The sequence below is a fragment of the Varanus komodoensis genome, unplaced genomic scaffold, assembly GCF_004798865.1.
Source record: "Varanus komodoensis strain SLA01 unplaced genomic scaffold, ASM479886v1 scaffold18_1, whole genome shotgun sequence".
In the NCBI taxonomy this organism is placed as follows: domain Eukaryota; kingdom Metazoa; phylum Chordata; class Lepidosauria; order Squamata; family Varanidae; genus Varanus; species Varanus komodoensis.
In genome coordinates, this window is record NW_025335548.1 from 5,370,475 (window position 1) to 5,387,630 (window position 17,156).

At 43.8% G+C, this 17,156-nt stretch overlaps 1 protein-coding gene across 1 annotated transcript in view; it reads right to left on the reverse strand.

Moving 5' to 3' along the window:
- ANKAR (ankyrin and armadillo repeat containing) overlaps window positions 1-14,832 on the reverse strand; it is a 41,117-nt gene extending 26,285 nt beyond the window's left edge. Inside the window, exons 1-7 of the mRNA XM_044427071.1 lie at window positions 14,235-14,832; window positions 9,819-10,256; window positions 9,146-9,309; window positions 6,955-7,070; window positions 5,622-5,799; window positions 3,457-3,676; window positions 797-829 (exon numbers count right to left, since the gene is read on the reverse strand). Of these exons, the coding sequence (XP_044283006.1) occupies window positions 797-829; window positions 3,457-3,676; window positions 5,622-5,799; window positions 6,955-7,070; window positions 9,146-9,309; window positions 9,819-10,256; window positions 14,235-14,832 (1,747 nt within the window). The remainder of the gene's footprint in view (window positions 1-796; window positions 830-3,456; window positions 3,677-5,621; window positions 5,800-6,954; window positions 7,071-9,145; window positions 9,310-9,818; window positions 10,257-14,234) is intronic.
- Window positions 14,833-17,156: the final 2,324 nt, after the last annotated feature.

Genomic DNA, 17,156 nt, shown 5'->3' on the forward strand with positions numbered 1-17,156 from the left:
GACTTTTTCCTGTCAGGATGTGCATAGGATTGCACCTTTAACTGCATTGCTGCCAGCTTCTGAACACATAGTTTAAAAAAGTCTGAACATCTCCATTGAATTAAGCCTCATCCCTGTTTTGCTCATCCTTTGTGTGTATGCATGCACACGCATGTGACACACTAACAGAACGGACCTGGATAATATTTAAAGAAGGCAATGCTAAGTTTATTGGTAACTCACCAGTCCTTTCCCCAGGGGCATCCTTTTCAAAGAAACCAAGTGTTCCTGAAACCGAACAGAATGATTTTTAAGCCAAACATACATCATGGAAGATCTGTCTGTGCCAGTATATTAAATATTAAAAGTGACTGCCAGCATATTATTTATTATATGCATTCTTACTATAACATTAATCGAAGTATAGTGTCCAAAAATCTAATCACACTTTAATCTCAACCATGCAGGATTTTCAGGATTATCACAAAGTACCGTCAACTTCTCTCCACAGCCAGTTTGCTTACCAACTGTCTGTTGGGCAAATCCGTGAAACAGTGCGTGCATAATGACTTCTGAAGCAATTGCCCACATGATGGATTGGATTTTGTACCAATGGAAGGTAAGAGTGGAACTACAACTGACTCAAAGATGCGAAGTTAAGGGATCACTCTAGGAGGCTCTAGATAGCACAGAATCTGTAGAAATTTGCTCTTGCCCCATTCTTCCTAAAGCTAGCACAGCTTGATGGGATATGCTGTGCCTATTAAAAAAAAAAAAAAAAAAAACTCAAGAGGACAACAAATTATTTATAACTTACCAGGCCTTGTCTCTGTCTTCTGGAAACGTTTTCCTAAAATAATATATATTTATTATGACTTGGCTATTACATCTATTTTTCTTGCACTATGCAACATCCTAATGATGGAAACTCTCGTATGACTAGAAAACAGATACGTTTCCCTGTAATGAATGAACATTATATTCTACCATACATAACAATAGAGAGCCTTATAGCCCAACCTTAGGTACATATTGTGTGCTGTTCTGATCGCTGCACCTAAAAAGGAACATTGCAGAGTTAAAAAATACAGAAAAGAACAACCAAATTAATCAAGGTGTTGGAGTTTCCTATGAGTTAAAATCACAGCTGGCACTGTTTAGCTTAGAAAAATGTTGAGTAAAGGGAGGCATGATAGGGGTATACAGAATTACGTACGGTATGGACAAAGTGGCTACAGAGACATTTTCTTTCCTCATAATATTATAACCTCTAGTCATTACATGATGCTGAGTGAAGGGAGGTTCAGGAGAGATAAAAGGAAGTATTCTTCACACAGCATATGGTTAAGATGATGGAATTTACTTCCACAAGTTGTAGTGATGGCCACCAATACGAATGGCTTTAAAACGGGATTGGACAAACTCATGGAGAAGAAGGCTATTGGACCAGTAGCCTCATGAAGAAGGTGGCTACTGGTCTTGGTGGCCATATGGTCCCTCCAGTGTCAGAGGCAGTGTGCCTACATGTACCAGGTGCTGAGATACCCAAGCACAAGATTACAGTTGCACCCATGTCCTACTTGTGGGCTTCCTGTGGGCACCTGTTCCACTGCTAGGTGAACTGAATGCTAAGCTAGATGGGCAATGGCCTGATCCAGGAGGGATCTTCTTGAAGAACACAGACATTCTAACCAATGCGGGTTTGACATTTGCCTCCAACCTGCAGAGGGCCATATTAAGCATCACACATGCTTAACAGGTCAATGGCATCCAGACAAGCAAGGAATAATACGTTTGGTTTGTAGACTCCGATGTATTAGTGACTACGCAGTATCACAAATATGGCAACTTTTATAGGTTGAGACCTGAGGGGCCAATACATTTATGGATGAACAGGGATTTCAGCCCAGATTCAGCTTCTCACCCTCAATCTAGTCACTGGACCACCCTCACTCACGCTAAAAGCAAAGTTAGAATTAGAAATTTGTTAATGATCCAATAGGGAAACATTGAAGGCAAAAGGAGAAGGGGAAAGCAGAGGTTGAGATGGATAGATGGGGTCACTGGGGCAGTTGGTGTGGGCTTGGGTCGACTCCGAGGGATGGTGGAGGGCAGGAGAGCCTGGAGGAATATTATCCATGGGGTTGTGAATGGTTGGACACAACTTAGCAACTAAACAAAACAATGATCGAACAGACCTGGATGTTAACATGGAATGGAGTTTAATATAGGTATAGGCAAAGAGAGAGGGAGAGAGATGCTATGAAAGATTGTTGAAATACTTTACAGCACCCAGAAAGGTGGCCCAGGAATTCTCTGTAAAGTACTATGCATCATGTATGAAATAGGGGCTGAGTCACTGCAACTTGTAGGAATGGTTTGGAAAGCCCCAGAGGAAAGATTGGGAAAGGATCTGGCAGGATTGGGGCTGGAGTGTCCCTGTAAGCACCTGTAAAGCTGTTCCTGGTTGTGTAGGCACTTGCAGGGTTACTCCGTCCCTGATCCTGGCAGCATCTAACAAACTGTGGATTAGGGTAGGCCTTCTGATGTGGGTTTCATGAAGTAGAACTTTGTGTAAGGGTCATAATGCAGTGAAAGAGCTCACACTTTTCTTGCACAAGATCCCGGGTTCAGTTCCTCGCAACTCCAGTGAAAGGACCCAAGGAAGTAGGATTGGGACCCAAGACCTTAGAGAGCTGCTTCCAAGCAAATGGTGGGATAGCAGGAACAAGGTTCTGATTTGGCATACCTATCAGCCGACTGCTAAACTTTCATTCTTGGCCATGGTGTCTGCACAGGTGGCAGGCGTTGAATGTCAGGTATTCCGTGGATGACTTGTGTTATCTACATGCAATCCAATCTGTTTTTGCCATGGAAACTGTCCTAGTGACTGGTGGAGGACCTATACTGGGAGATGGAGAGAGGGAGCGCAATCCTGTTGACACTGCTGACGCTCTCAGATGCTGTGACCAGCCATGGGATGCTTTGGGACTGGCTCTAGGGTGGGAGCAGATGCCCTGCTCCTCCATAGGACTGCTTCCACCTGCCAGGAAAGTTCAGGAAGGGGGTCCCATGGGAGTGCTGCTCTGCTCTGTGGTGCTATGCTCGTCCCTCCTGTTATTTCACATCTACATGAACCCACTGGAAGAAGCTACCAGAAGAGCTACCAGAACCCCAGAAGAGGCACTGGATGTCTTGAACAAGTGTCTGGAATCAGTAATGGAGAATTAATATTGTGAAGCAATAATGTACCTCGTGCATCAGAGAGAGAAAATGGAATGAAGAATGCCTTCCTCTAGAATGAGTGACTTAGATTCCCTCTGTTACACAGAGTCCTTTGGATAACAAAGAAAAAGAACAAGTGCCATAGTAGAAAGGCCTTCTCCTTCCTGATTAGAATTTCATTCCTTCTCTATTTGCCAAAGGAGGGAGGACTTTTCTGACCCTCATTGCTTCTCAGTAGATCATGTGCCTTACCTTGGCTAGCTGGTAAGGTACGCCTCTGATTGATAGTCAGATGTGATTTAACCACCTGACATAGAATTGACACTCGGTTGTAGATAGCTGCATGATGGATAAGGGCATAACCGCTTTCATCGGTCATATTGAGACTGGAAATGGACATCTTGCGGCAGAAGGTAAGGAAGATGGCGGACAGACCTCTTTCAGCAGCAGATTTCATTCCAAAAGACAGACTCTAAAACCACATGAGTAAAAGACACATTCAAAAAATTGAAAAGACTACAATACAATACAATGAATTTCCTTCATAGCTTCTTATCACTGGTATTTACTTTGCAGCTGTTCATAGTGTGCTTTTTTATTATTTTTGTTTCATTTTTTGTTTTGTTCTGCATAAAGCAACCTACTCTGATTAGTCAGGAAAAGGTCACTGACTATAGGCCTTTGGTCTGATCCAGCTATTCTTATATTCTTATGCGTTCTTAATAAATAAGATAAAAGAAAAAATGTTAAAGGGCAAGTGTTCCATTGCCAATTAATTCTATAATAGCACACTTTTCTTTTGGGCCTCTGACTTTGCCATAGGGATAGGCACTGCTGATTTTACAAAGATAAAGTAATAGTACGGTTGGATTTGCGTGACATGAAAGCCGCAGTGGTTTCTTGAGCAAGTTGGTCTGTCGTGTCGTCTGGACACTCTCATGGTATTTCAGCATAGTTCATTTGGTTTTCAGAAACCATGATGAGAAACAATTGTTTGTTCTATGGTTTCCATGCTTCACCATGGTTTCCCCAGTCATCCAAATACAGTACTATGGTTTCCACAGTCCTGGCATGCAGATACCACAGAATCCCCTGGAAAGCACGCAACTGTAAGAACTGTAAGACTTCCAGCCACCTAGCAGGGAATTTAATTTCAGGCTCAGTGGATAATGGGTTTATGTGCCAACAGTGGGAGGACCAAGTGAGGAGGGTGGGAACCATACTAAAGGAGACACCACTTGTTCTCCTGTGAGGCATATCGAACCAAAAAACCATGCACTGTTGGAAACTATGCAGGGTTGCTTGCCATGACGTGTGAACCCAATCCATGTGTGGAAGCACAAGTTGTAATTCTACCCTACCCTGTGAAACAGCAATGCCTCAGTATCCGCATTGCTGAAGATCTTTGCAGAGGTTATGAAAGCAACACAGTCAGATAGGCAAGACTTTCTTGGCTTTTTACTGAGGAAAATCTCTGTTCCGAAGCAAGTTTTGCTATGGTGGGGGAATCCTGCATTGTGCCAATATGGATCTCCTCCCAATTCAAGCACAAACTTTCTTCAGGATCACAGCAGGATCTTCCACATCTGCTGCCATTTCCCTCCAGCAGTTTATGCCATTTACATTTTTAAAAACCCCGCACAAACTAAAATTCATTTAGTTTTGCCTTATAACACTGTTGCCCAGGGAAAACAAGAGAATTGGAAAGATGATGAACCTGCATGCAGGTTCCACACATGATGACTTCAGCAGCCAATGATGATGTGGATGAGAATGGGGTATCACAGCCACCAGGGTGGCCAGGTGTGCGAGAGAAGAGGGCTCTTGCCACTTCATGTGGATGAAATTCAGCGGGTGCCACTTGCAGGACTGAGCACAACCATTGCAATTCCCTCTTCTGTGCAACTGGAAAAGGTGCAGAACGAGCCCTGTTCTCTCTTGCACACGTCGTGTGAGTGGCCCTACCATTCGGCAGAGTGAGGCAACTTCCCCCAGTGGCAGGCACGAGAGGCAGCAGTGGCAACCCCATAGAGATGCCTCCCGAGTCCCTCAGCAAAATGTCTTAGAAAAGTTCTAACATGGCCACCCTGATTGCCACCATCACATTAGTCTTGGTGTCACCTCAAACACAACGCTTTTCGACAAACCAGTTTACACATTCAACTGCCTATTTAGTACAAAAAAATAAGCATCAAGAATAAGAATCAAGAATGCATACTGGAACTGTTCCTCAAGGAAAAGTCAGGCAGCAGGAACATAACCCTATTAGCAATCTGGGTGTTTTCAGAACAGGCCCCTGGAATAAAATATCCTTATGACTAGGAAATGAATTTATATGCACTGAAACAGCTGTCTCAGCAAATATAAATGCATACACCTTTGTTTCCAGAATATTCAGCCCCTTCCAAAACACATACCTTACATTTAATAGCTTTCTTGTAACCAAATCTTTTCTTGAATTGTTCCATTGCTTGAAGATCAGTTAATGGAAGCCTTTTGGGTTTAAGTGTACTTATTATTTCATTTATGGCTCCCCACCAATGGGTCTTAAAAAGCAGGTAAAAAGGTTCAAGATCAATGCCGATGACATAATAGCTGAAACGCAGGGGGGAAAACATATGTGACATCAACCAGAATACTATAAAACATTGGTGTTGTAGCCTGTATTGCATAAGGTCTTGAGTGTGAGTCTGCACAACCTGAGACCCCTTAAGATAAGCGCTTCCCACCAGACATGTATGACAGCACACCAGGGTCATGCTAAACCTAGTTTTGTTCTCTGTCTAGGAGTGCAAAGTTGGAGTGCAGTGAGAAGGTCATGCACTTGGTGGTCTACCATATTTTCCCCAACTTGTCACCTTCCATGTGTTAAACTACAACTCCCAGCATCCCTTTCCAGCTCTCGTGATAGAAGGATGCTGAAAATTGTAGCCTGACACATCCAGAGGGAGCCAAGTTGTGGAAGACAGTGCTAAACATATGGTAGGCAGACTGCATTCAGCAAGGTGGATCACAAGTGGTACCTACATGTTTTAAATCATCTAAACTGAACCACGGGGTTGTTTTTTGATTTATTCCATTTACCCTGCCTGTCTTCCAGACGTTCAGGTTCTTTCCCTCAGTTTATCCTCACTGCAGCCCTGTTTTTGAGATTGAGATTGAGATTGAGATTGAGATTGAGATTGAGGGGGTCCAAGGTCACCTAGTGAGCTTGATGGCTGACTGGGAATGGGAGACTGGTCCTCCATAATTTGGGTTGAAGACTCCAACCGCTACACCACACAGGCTCAAACATAACTTTAGCATAGTTTAAACAACTGAATACTGCGAAGCTCACTGAAGTTCCTTTGGTGGCAGGTCTAAAATCTAGGCATAAAAAAGATGATGCAAAGAAAAAGCAAGCACTTGATAGAAGCAGAAGGAACAGGAAGTTTAAAATAAAGGGCTAATAGACTGCACATCGTTTTCTATCAGATGGGATTCTGCCTACAAGTTATTTAGTACACAGCTGCATTCCCTTTATCGTCACAGAGTAGACTGAGAGAACTTGTCCTAAATTCTTCATGCAAACATTCCTCCTTATGCATTATCAGCATCAACAATAAATTGTATTCATCCTTTCTTGTTAGGATATCTAAGAACTCCTACTTCATATATACATGATCAGGCTTCTAATGCACATTCATAAATGCTTTCAGATATCAAAAGGACTTTTGGGTCTTAACCATAAATGTATACCATGTTCCTTACCTCCTGCCATCAAAGTCCATCATTGGTATGGGGTAATGTTCTCTGTAGGGGGCATCTGGGTCCAACAGCTGAGTAAGATGGTTTGCTGCACATGCATACATATCATCATAGGCGGTCTACCAGGAGAAATGATCACCATAACTGGCCATACATAATATTAGTTGTACCAAAATTACATAAGAATTAACTAGGGAAAGAAGCCACCCCCAGCCTGGTATTGTCAGAATGTTTTGAACAATAGCTTGTTGATGGCCCAGTTTGCACAATTAAATCATCCATGGTTAACAAACCATGGCTCATTTCTCAATGGGAACAAGAAGCATGCTAACTCTTGCCTGCACACTCTCTTCTGCTTTACTAAAACAAGCAAGCAAGTGAAGTTCCTTGACACGTGAACCCAGCTTGGATCATGGTTAAATAATCCAGAGTTTTAGCCTATGCTTTGTTGTTGAGTTAAAACTGGTTTATGTAACCCTAGATGATCCAGAATGCCAAGTTCATTTGTCACAACAACCCAGGAGTTTTCCTGGGATGTTTTAGGAAATAGATTTATAGTGGATGTTTTCACTCCGACATGGCCTATGGCTCAACACATAGCTAGTCATTACATGTGAACCATCCCCAGTGCTGCTCAAAGGCATTTTCCTACAAATCTGTAAAACATTAGGACAACACTGGGGAATTTTTGACTTGCAAAACCTCCTTGTCTCCTTCTCTTAAGCCCTGCCCCATGGTCGCATCACCTCAAAGCAGAAAGAGCACTTTGAAAGCAGCAGTTTCCAAAGGAGCAGGGAGGTGTTTCCCAAAAAGTTGAGTAACAGGGAGGGATGAGTTTGCAGAGGGAGATCTCTCCATGATCTCCCTCTGCTGATGCTCTCCAGACAATCAGGAAAAAGGTGAACAGCTAGAACTCTGAATTCCTCTGCTATGAGTTGGTTGGAATGGAAAAAGATCCTCCTTCAGGTATCTGGGTTCCAAACCACTGAAGGCTTAAAAAAAGAAGTATTTACACTTTGAATTGCGCTTTGAAGTCAACTAGCAGCCAGTGAAACTCTTTCAAAACAGCTGAGATATGGCTTAACCAAGTAAAAGATTCTGGCCATGAGTGCTTCCAAACTATCTTCAAATTCAAACCCACCTGGAATGCATTACAGTAGGGCTCACAGCTTCTTCAGTGGTGCCCATGAAGAAGTTCTCAACAGGCTCCCCATTTTTCTTCCATTTTCTCCATTTTTAAATATACATACATGAATGCCACCTTCTAGCAATTATACATTGGCTTTATCTAGCTGACAAAATATGTATCTAAATAAGCATCCATTTGAAAGTCATGTTTATATGCTGCTCATTCACATATCAAAAGCATTGTAAGATCCTTAATCATTGCACCCACAGCTGTGACTTAAATTGCCAAATGTGCCCACGGGTTGGGGATGCCTGCATTACAGTAACACAAATAGGAAGGGGACACCGGCGTATAGATAGACGTGGCTGGCCTTTCCCTGTGCAGGAGAAGACTCAGCTGCCAAAACAGATGCTACTGGTAGAAGGCATGCCAGGGCACTGAAACTACTGGAGCCTCCAGTTGCAATGCTAGATGCAGGAGAACTCCTGAACTGTGAAACTCATCCTACAGTGGGAGTGTTAAATGCCATCTTGCAATGTATGGCTGTGACAGTTGGACCATAAGGAAGGCTGAGCACCTTTGAGGCCTTTGAATTGTGGTGCTGGAGGAGACCTCTGAGAGTCCCTTGGACTGCAAAGAGATCAGACCAGTCAGTCTAAAAGGAAATCAACCCTGACTGCTCTTTAGAAGGCCAGATACTGAAGATGAAAATCAAATACTTTGGCCACCTAATGAGAAGGAGAGTTTCTGGAGAAGAGCCTAATGCTGGGCACAATAGATGGCAAAAGAAGAAGGGACGGCAGAGAATGAGGTGGCTAGAGGAAGTCACTGAAGCAGTTGGTGGGAGCTTAAGTGGATTCTGGGGGATGGTAGAGAACAGGAGAGTCTGGAGGAATGTTGTCCATGGGGTTGTGATGGGTTGGGCACAACTTTGTGACTAAGCAAAAGAATAAGTGCCATCTCCCTGGCTTTCTCACTCCAGCTACTATCTTTCTTTAGTAATCCTTTTGTACTGCGAAATATGGAAGTGCAAGCCAAATTATTTAAAAAGTATGGACTCAGTACCTTGATGTCATCTGAGATGTCTTCAACTGAAGGAGTGCTAATATCAAATTCAATGCCACCATGGAGATGGAAATACTGATTCTGAGCATACATAAAATGCTGGCACTTAAAATCTGGTCCTAGCAAAATTGGAGGCAATTCACGTTCAGTTTTAACTTTGTCATCTACATAAAAGGAAAAAAAGGAATTTAACTTGGAAGAGAAAGTAACTGGCACTCTTATTTAATTATATAGATTAATTCATTTAAACTGTTATTGGTTTAAAGGTCTCTTCATACTGATAAATGCTGGACCCTAGATTTTGCTCATGGATTAAAAGCAATGGACGGTATCTAATGTGAAACCATGGCTAAAACAGATGATACAGCCTAGTGTAAGTGATGTCTAGAGCAATGCTAGGCACATGTGGCAGGTTTCCCCATATAGCAGCGGTCAGCACCTTGTGGCTCTCTGGTTCTTTTGAACTACATCTCCCATGAACCCTCAGCACTGGCTGTTCTGACTCAGCTGTTGGGAATTAGAGATCAAACCTGGGGGACCGCAACTTGCCCACCCCTGCCACACAGCAAACACAATGGAGATCGTTTGCACTGCTGCACCACAGTTTACCTTTGCAGTCTCATCACACCGGATACTGCCCAGTCTGTCAACATGCAGGTGAACCTACTCTTACCTGAATATGGCTGAAGAAGGCGATTCAAATTTGGAACTTTATTTTTTCTTTTTAAACTGATGATAAATGGAATAAGGAAAGTCATTATTTTTAGGTACGCTATTTGTTTTCGGATATCTGCTTTTTTTTCTAGGTGTTTCTTCACAAGCTTTTGTTGAAGAACTAGCCTCTGCTGCAGCCTCTGATATGAGTAAGTATCAAGGCGGTCCTCAGTCATTCTTATGGCATTAGAAAGGCTGTATGCTGCATCAAACTTGAATACATTTTCATACTGCTGAACCTCAGTAGTAGCGAATGTCAACTTAAGTAATATATAGTCCACAAACTGCATAAAGAACATTTTTTCCTCCACACTGTTTGGGTCATATGTAGGATCTTCATTCAAGTTTTCACCATAGATCCCTTGAAAATCTGGTTCTTTTGAAATATCAAACAGACCTATATCATTCACATAAAAGATCTATTAACACATGAAATATAAAACAAATACGTTAAATACAGATATTTACTGTCCAACAAAGATATATCTCTGCAGTGGAACAAATGTAAATACAATGCAATAACAACACAAACTTTGAGCAGTGCCTTGTTAATGTTATGGGTAATCTGTTAAAAGACCACCTTACTCAATGACTGCTAAGCATTCTGATCTCTGATTTGATTTAATTCATCAGAATGTAAACCTATGCATGGTGACCTACAACTCCTGGACAGGGCATGCTGGGAGTTGTAGGACTTCAGATTGCACCACTGAGGCCAAAGCAGGAAATAACACTAAACTGTAAGTTCCCTTCTACTCTTATTTTTGTGGATACACACACGCAAAGGGCATTCCACCTGGGTAAGGGTCATTCCACAATCACCACTGGGATGCACGCCTCTGGTGGCATCAGAATGCTCATCTGACAATGAGCTGAAGTAGAATAAGTGGTGGGAAGGAGTTGAGGTGCATGTACACCAATGCTAGGAGCATGGGTAATAAGCAGGAAGAGCTTGAAGCTGTCCTGGGAATAGGAGGGTATGACCTGGTGGGAATCACAGAAACTTGGCGGGATGAAAGGCAAGTCTGGAATGTGAACATAGAAGGGTATCACCTTTTTAGAAAGGACAGGAAGGGAAAGAGAGGTGGGGGCGTGGCTTTATACGTCAGGGAAGGGATAGGATGCAGTGAGATAGAATGCAGCACAGATGGGGATGCGGTAGAGGCAGTCTGGGTGAAACTTAGCGGTTTTGACAGGGAAAGAGACCTGACAGTGGCGGTATGTTGTCGCCCTCCAGGTCAACTTGAGACCCTGGATGATGTCCTGACAGGCCAGATTCTAAGGATATCTCGGGGGAGAGACACAGTAATTATGGGAGATTTCAATCTCCCGGATATTAGTTGGGAGACTCACTCGGTGGTGACAGCCAGGTCACATCACTTCCTAGAAGCTATAGAGGGAGGGTTTTTCACACATAGGATCCGAGAGGTGACGAGGGGGGGAAACATCCTTGACTTGGTCTTGACCAATAGGGAGGAGCTGATAGATGAAGTACAGATTAGGGGAGCTCTGGATGCGAGTGATCACTTCATCCTTTACTTTGAGATCAAGGGACTGGGGATGTGCAGCAGGTTGAGCACTAGAAGCTGGGACTTCAAGAGGGCCAACTTTGGCCAACTGAGGGCCAGACTGGGGAAAGTCTCCTGGGATAGGTTACTGGAAGGTAAGCGAGTTGAGGAGGGGTGGATGGCGCTCAAAAGGGAGGTTTTGGAGGCGCAAGCCTTGACGATACCTCTAGTCAGTAAGGTGGGGAGGCAGAGGAGAGTGCCGCCATGGATGCGAAAGGAGGTGGTTAGAGGGAAAGAGGAACCTCCGTAGGAAATGGGTACTGGGGGAAATAGACAAAAGGGTATACCGGGAGGAGGAGGCCCGTTGCAGAAGGATTCTTCGCAAGGCTAAGGCTGATTATGAGCTGAGACTTGCCAAGAATATCAAGAGCAACAAAAAGGGCTTCTTTCAGCATGTAAATAGGAAGAGGAAGGGGAGACAAGTGGTGGGACCACTAAATAAGGAGGAAGGAGATCCAGTGACTGATATGAGGGAACAGGCACAGATGCTAAATGACTATTTTGCCTCTGTGTTCTCCCCAAAGCAGGACGGGGGATATCCGCATAGGAGATTAGATGAGGCTGGGGACTTAGGGGCACAGATTAGAGTCACCCCCGTTGAAGTCGAGGGGCTCCTCAGGGCATTGGACATTACAAAGTCGCCAGGCACTGACGGGTTACACCCGAGAGTAATTAGAGAGTTGGCAGGGGTTCTCTCACGCCCGCTGGCCTCCATTTTTGAGACCTCGTGGAGAACGGGTGACGTTCCAGAGGACTGGAGGGTGGCATCTGTGGTCCCAATTTTCAAAAGGGGTAGTAGAAGGGACATGGGGAATTATAGACCGGTTAGCCTTACGTCCATTGTAGGAAAAACAATGGAAAGGCTCATAATAGAGAGAGATCTAGTGATGCTACATAGGGAAGGGAGGCTGACAGCCACACAACACGGCTTCCGCAAAAACAGGTCCTGCCAGACAAACCTTGTGGAATTCTACGACAAGGTTTCGAGATGGCTAGATGGAGGGGATGCAGTGGATGTGGTATACCTGGATTTCAGCAAGGCCTTTGACACAGTGCCCCATGATATCCTGGTAGAGAAACTGAGGAGTTTTGGGATACACCAAAGCACTGTCTGGTGGGTTAGGGCATGGTTGACTGACCGAAAGCAGAAGGTAACCATTAGCGGGGAATCATCGGGATGGCGGCCAGTGACAAGCAGGGTCCCCCAGGGCTCTGTCCTGGGGCCGATCCTGTTTAATCTTTTCATTAACGACATGGAAGAAGGGGTGAACAGTCTGCTGATCAAATTCGCAGATGACACTAAAACTGGAGCAGTGGCCACAACTGAGGAGCAGGTACTCCAGATCCAAAAGGATCTGGACAGACTATGGAAGTGGGCAGGAGACAACAGGATGGCGTTCAATGTGGATAAGTGCAAGGTCTTGCACTTGGGGCATAGGAATAGCTGTCATAAGTACAGGTTAGGTGACAAGTGGCTGGAAAGCAGCACTTGTGAAAGGGACCTCGGGGTGCTGGTTGACTGCAGGCTAAACATGAGTCAGCAGTGTGATGCGGTGATCAAGAGGGCGAACGCCACCCTTGGTTGCATAGCCAGAAGTGTGGCTTCTAGATCAAGAGAGGTATTACTACCACTCTACACAACTCTGGTGTGCCCGCAACTGGAGTATTGTGCTCAGTGTTGGGCCCCTCATTACAGAAAGGATATAGCCAGGTTAGAGTCAGTGCGGTGTAGGGCCACAAAGTTGGTGGCTGGTTTGCAGGGGATGGGGTATGAGGTGAGACTGAGGGAACTGGGTCTCTTCAGCCTGGAGAAGAGGATACTCAGAGGGTATATGTTGGTGGCATAGAGGTATGTGAGGGGATGTCACATGGAGATGGGCAGAGACCTGTTCTCCCCTGCAGAGGAAGGCAGGACGCGCTCCAAGGGAGCCAAGCTTAGGGAGCCGAGGTTCCATTTGGATGCCAGGAAGCACTTCCTGACAGTTAGGACCCTGAGGGTGTGGAACGGGCTTCCACGAGAGGTGGTTGAGGCCCCATCGGTGCGGGTGTTCAAGGATAGGCTGGAAGTTCACATGGTGGGCATGTCATGAGCAGAGCTGGCTGGTGTTGGAGGTCAGACTAGATGGCCCGGGAAGCTCCTTCTGACTCACTCTGTTTCTATGTTTCTGTTTCTAATAATGCACCATTGAGGTATGTGATACACATCAGTACCATTCTTTGTCCATCTGGCTCAGAACTGACTGCTCTGAGTGGTAATGCTTCTGCAGATGAAGGTATTTCCCGTCATCTGGACTGACGATGCCAGGAATTGAACCAGGACCATCTGCATGCAAGCATGTGGTGTGTTACTTGGCTACATTCCCTCCTCACCTTGTACAAAGGTGGTATATTCACTTTAAAATGCTAAAGTAAAAACCGTGATCATCATTTGGGTCCCCCAGTTGCTCCATGTAACTCACTGCTTCTAACTAGTTGGATTGGCATTGTGGCCAGAACATTGAAGGTTAAACCATCCCCCAATGAGGGTGGTGAAACCTAACTTTACGAGCTTATGTATGCCCTTTCAGACACACGCCAAGTTTATAAGCAGAGCTCATATTTCTATTTTATTCTATGCACGTAAGCCAGGAAAGCTATGATTGACTAAGACTTCCCCATATACTAGAAAAGAACGGCACAGTAGTCACACATGATGCCTGAGGTACCATTTCCACCCTCTTCTACATGCAAGCCTGTTCTGTGTATGAAGTGCGCAGTAATATTTGATACTGTTCTCACAATCATGCCAACACAAACATCATTCTTACCAGCTTGACAGAATTCTGCACATGCCGTTCTTTCTGTCTGGGGGACACCGTCTCCGTCTATATCCATGCTGGAACGCCAGAGTTCAGAGAACCTGACCCGTTTTTCTTTGGGCATGTATGCGCCATGCCACAAGGCTTTCAGCATGTAGTCGACAGCGATTAGCATCTGCCCTATTCTGCTGTCAAAGTATGCCGGAGGCAGCGAACAAGAAGTGCTCTGGTCATAATTAGCATCTAGACTGATAGAAGGGATTTGGTTCAAACAGTAAATTCCGACAGACAGCTCTCTGATGATTTGATGGATTTCCCTGCAGTCCAAATCTACCTCTGGCTCTGCTGGAGCAAGCAAAATAGCTGTTGAAACATTGAAGTTTTTCATCTGGCTCAAAAGTCCACTGGGAAGGTCTAGTGGGTGGCGCAAGTCATCCTTGGATGCCAACCAGCTACAGAATGAAGTGGTCAGTAATTCCTGCAGCTCACTTCGCTCGTACTTCTCAAAGAAGGCGCTGGCATTTCTCTGCACTGCTAAGTGAGCTAAATAGGCTGCCTCATCTGCTTGTTCATTCCTAGGTGCTTGTTTTTTGAGTGGTCTCAGCATCCTTCAAGCTTTTTTGTTCTGCCGTTTCTAAATGCCAAAGCATCATAAAAACAAATTTAAAAGAATAATCACATAGAGCTTGCTTTTGAAAGTTTATTTCATCTTGAAGTTTGGCATAAGGATGGAAACCACAAATAGCTTGAAGTGCTTATAGTTTTTCAGTTAGTCAGCAGTAACTTCATTCCTATTCATGACTTAACTAAATCATCTTAGTTCTGTTGCAGTCAGAGGCACGGGGAAGAAACTTCTTGTTGGATGCATACAGTATTGTCCAATTTCCCTTGCTTTCTTGTCATAATATTTCTTTACCATTTTTTAAAAAGTCCACTTTTTATTGGCCTTCCTCACACAGATTTCTTATGCATATATAGGATCTACACTTTTTAAATTTAAAATTATTTTAGGCTGCCTTAAAGGATAGAATACTCTCAAGACAGAATACAAGATAAACCCAAACAACATGGGTCCAATAACAATCAATAAAATATGTTCCATAAAAATCCCCCCATGACCCAATAACCAAAACCACCACCACCACCACCACCAACAGCTTTTATATCTCTATGCATATTTCACTGTGTAGTCAGATGCTCTCCTACATATTAGAAGCCAATAACTGATTGAGAATTGAACCTCAATAAAGTAAAATACTAGTCTTCAATCCTGCATTGAGGTTCTCATTTCATTACACCATTTTAAATAAATTTATCAATTAAGTTCTGTATTACATCCATTTATAACAAGAAGACTTATCAATCTAATAGTTAATAAGGTTGCATTAAATCCAGAACTTATTCCAGTATAAAATAAAAGACAATAAATATATCAATACATTTTGATATAATAGAGATATTTCAATAGACTCTCTCATTGCAGAGGGAATGCTGATAGCCCTATGATAAATGATAGTGAAATGCCATAATTAAGCTGTATTCCTTTTAGACTGGAAGTTTTAAAAGGCTCTATCTGTACTCAACAGTTTCCAAGAAGTTCAGTAATTAAACTTTTGCAATCACAGTAAAATGCATTTCAGTTCATATGATGCTTTTTATGATGTACTTAGAGTAGCACTAATCAGTAATGTTATTTAGGCTAATCCAAGAGTTCTGGGTGTGTACCGACTCCTCCTTATTTCATTTTATTTCTACAACAGCCTCGGGGATTCACTTAGGCTGAGCCAAAACTACTAATCTTGCAGCTATGCTTTTTATTTTAATGCTAAATTAGGCACCAGGGTGGGAAAGAAAGCCTGATCCAGTTGTAAAGTTCCTCTCCCCATGCTGCAGGCACAATCCAGATTGGGGCCCCTATTCCTGCTTTGGAGTAAAAATGGAAAACACACATTGTTACTAAACATATATGTAAAGGAATGCCCATCTTGGAGTGGAGGAGGGCACTGTCAGAAGATCTTAACCAACCAGCAAGTTCAGATGGGTGAAGGTAGTCCTTTAGGTAGCCAGTCTACGCTGGTTAGGACTCTTAATGTTGATAAACAGATCCTCTGAATTGGCTCAGGAACCAAAAGGAGGCCAGGGAGGCAATGAGATCGCACACACTCATTACCTGGCTTCAGGCAACAGCCTGACTATAGCATCCTGTACCACCTGAATCTTCCAAACGCTTTCTCACTTAGACAAGTCCTGAAAAGGAAGCGGGCAGGGAGAACTCAATCCGTTCTGTGTAACCACCCTGACTGTTGGCACAAAACAAGAAGGTAAAAGGACAGAGCATCTGTAATCTTGGACATTTGTCCTAAATGGTGTACTTTTTGGCCAGGGGATGGAACAAACTGAGGACTGTTACAGTGGGGAGAAACAGACAGGGCAGGGAAAGAGGCAGCTATTGTGCAAGTAACACCCCTAAATCCCACCAGAAAGGCTTTCCCACATCCAAGCAGTGCTTTCTAAAGCAAACCCAGGCATGCAACAGAGCCGGAGGAGAGGAGGCCTGTCCGTTTGCACCCACTTCATGTCCTGTGGCTGTTCTGTAATGAGCAATGTGTGAGGAACGACCTAGGCCACGTTGCCATGGGAACCGTGGAACAATGAAGGGCAACTGTGAGGATGCCTTCAAGACTGCAGTACTTTTCACCTGCACAGGTGATCGCTCCACTATTCAGAGCTATTCCAGGGTGGAAAGTTTCTGTTCGTGGCTCCTTCCATCTTGCAGATCAAAATAAAAAATGTACAGCAGAAACAGCAAAAAACAAAACAAAACCGTTTTTAGCTGGTGCTATTAAAATAAGATCTATTTTATTAGAGCCCTAATTCCTTATTGTTTCTGTCAGAAGTGCTATTTCTTCTCCTGTAAAGGATTATGTATTA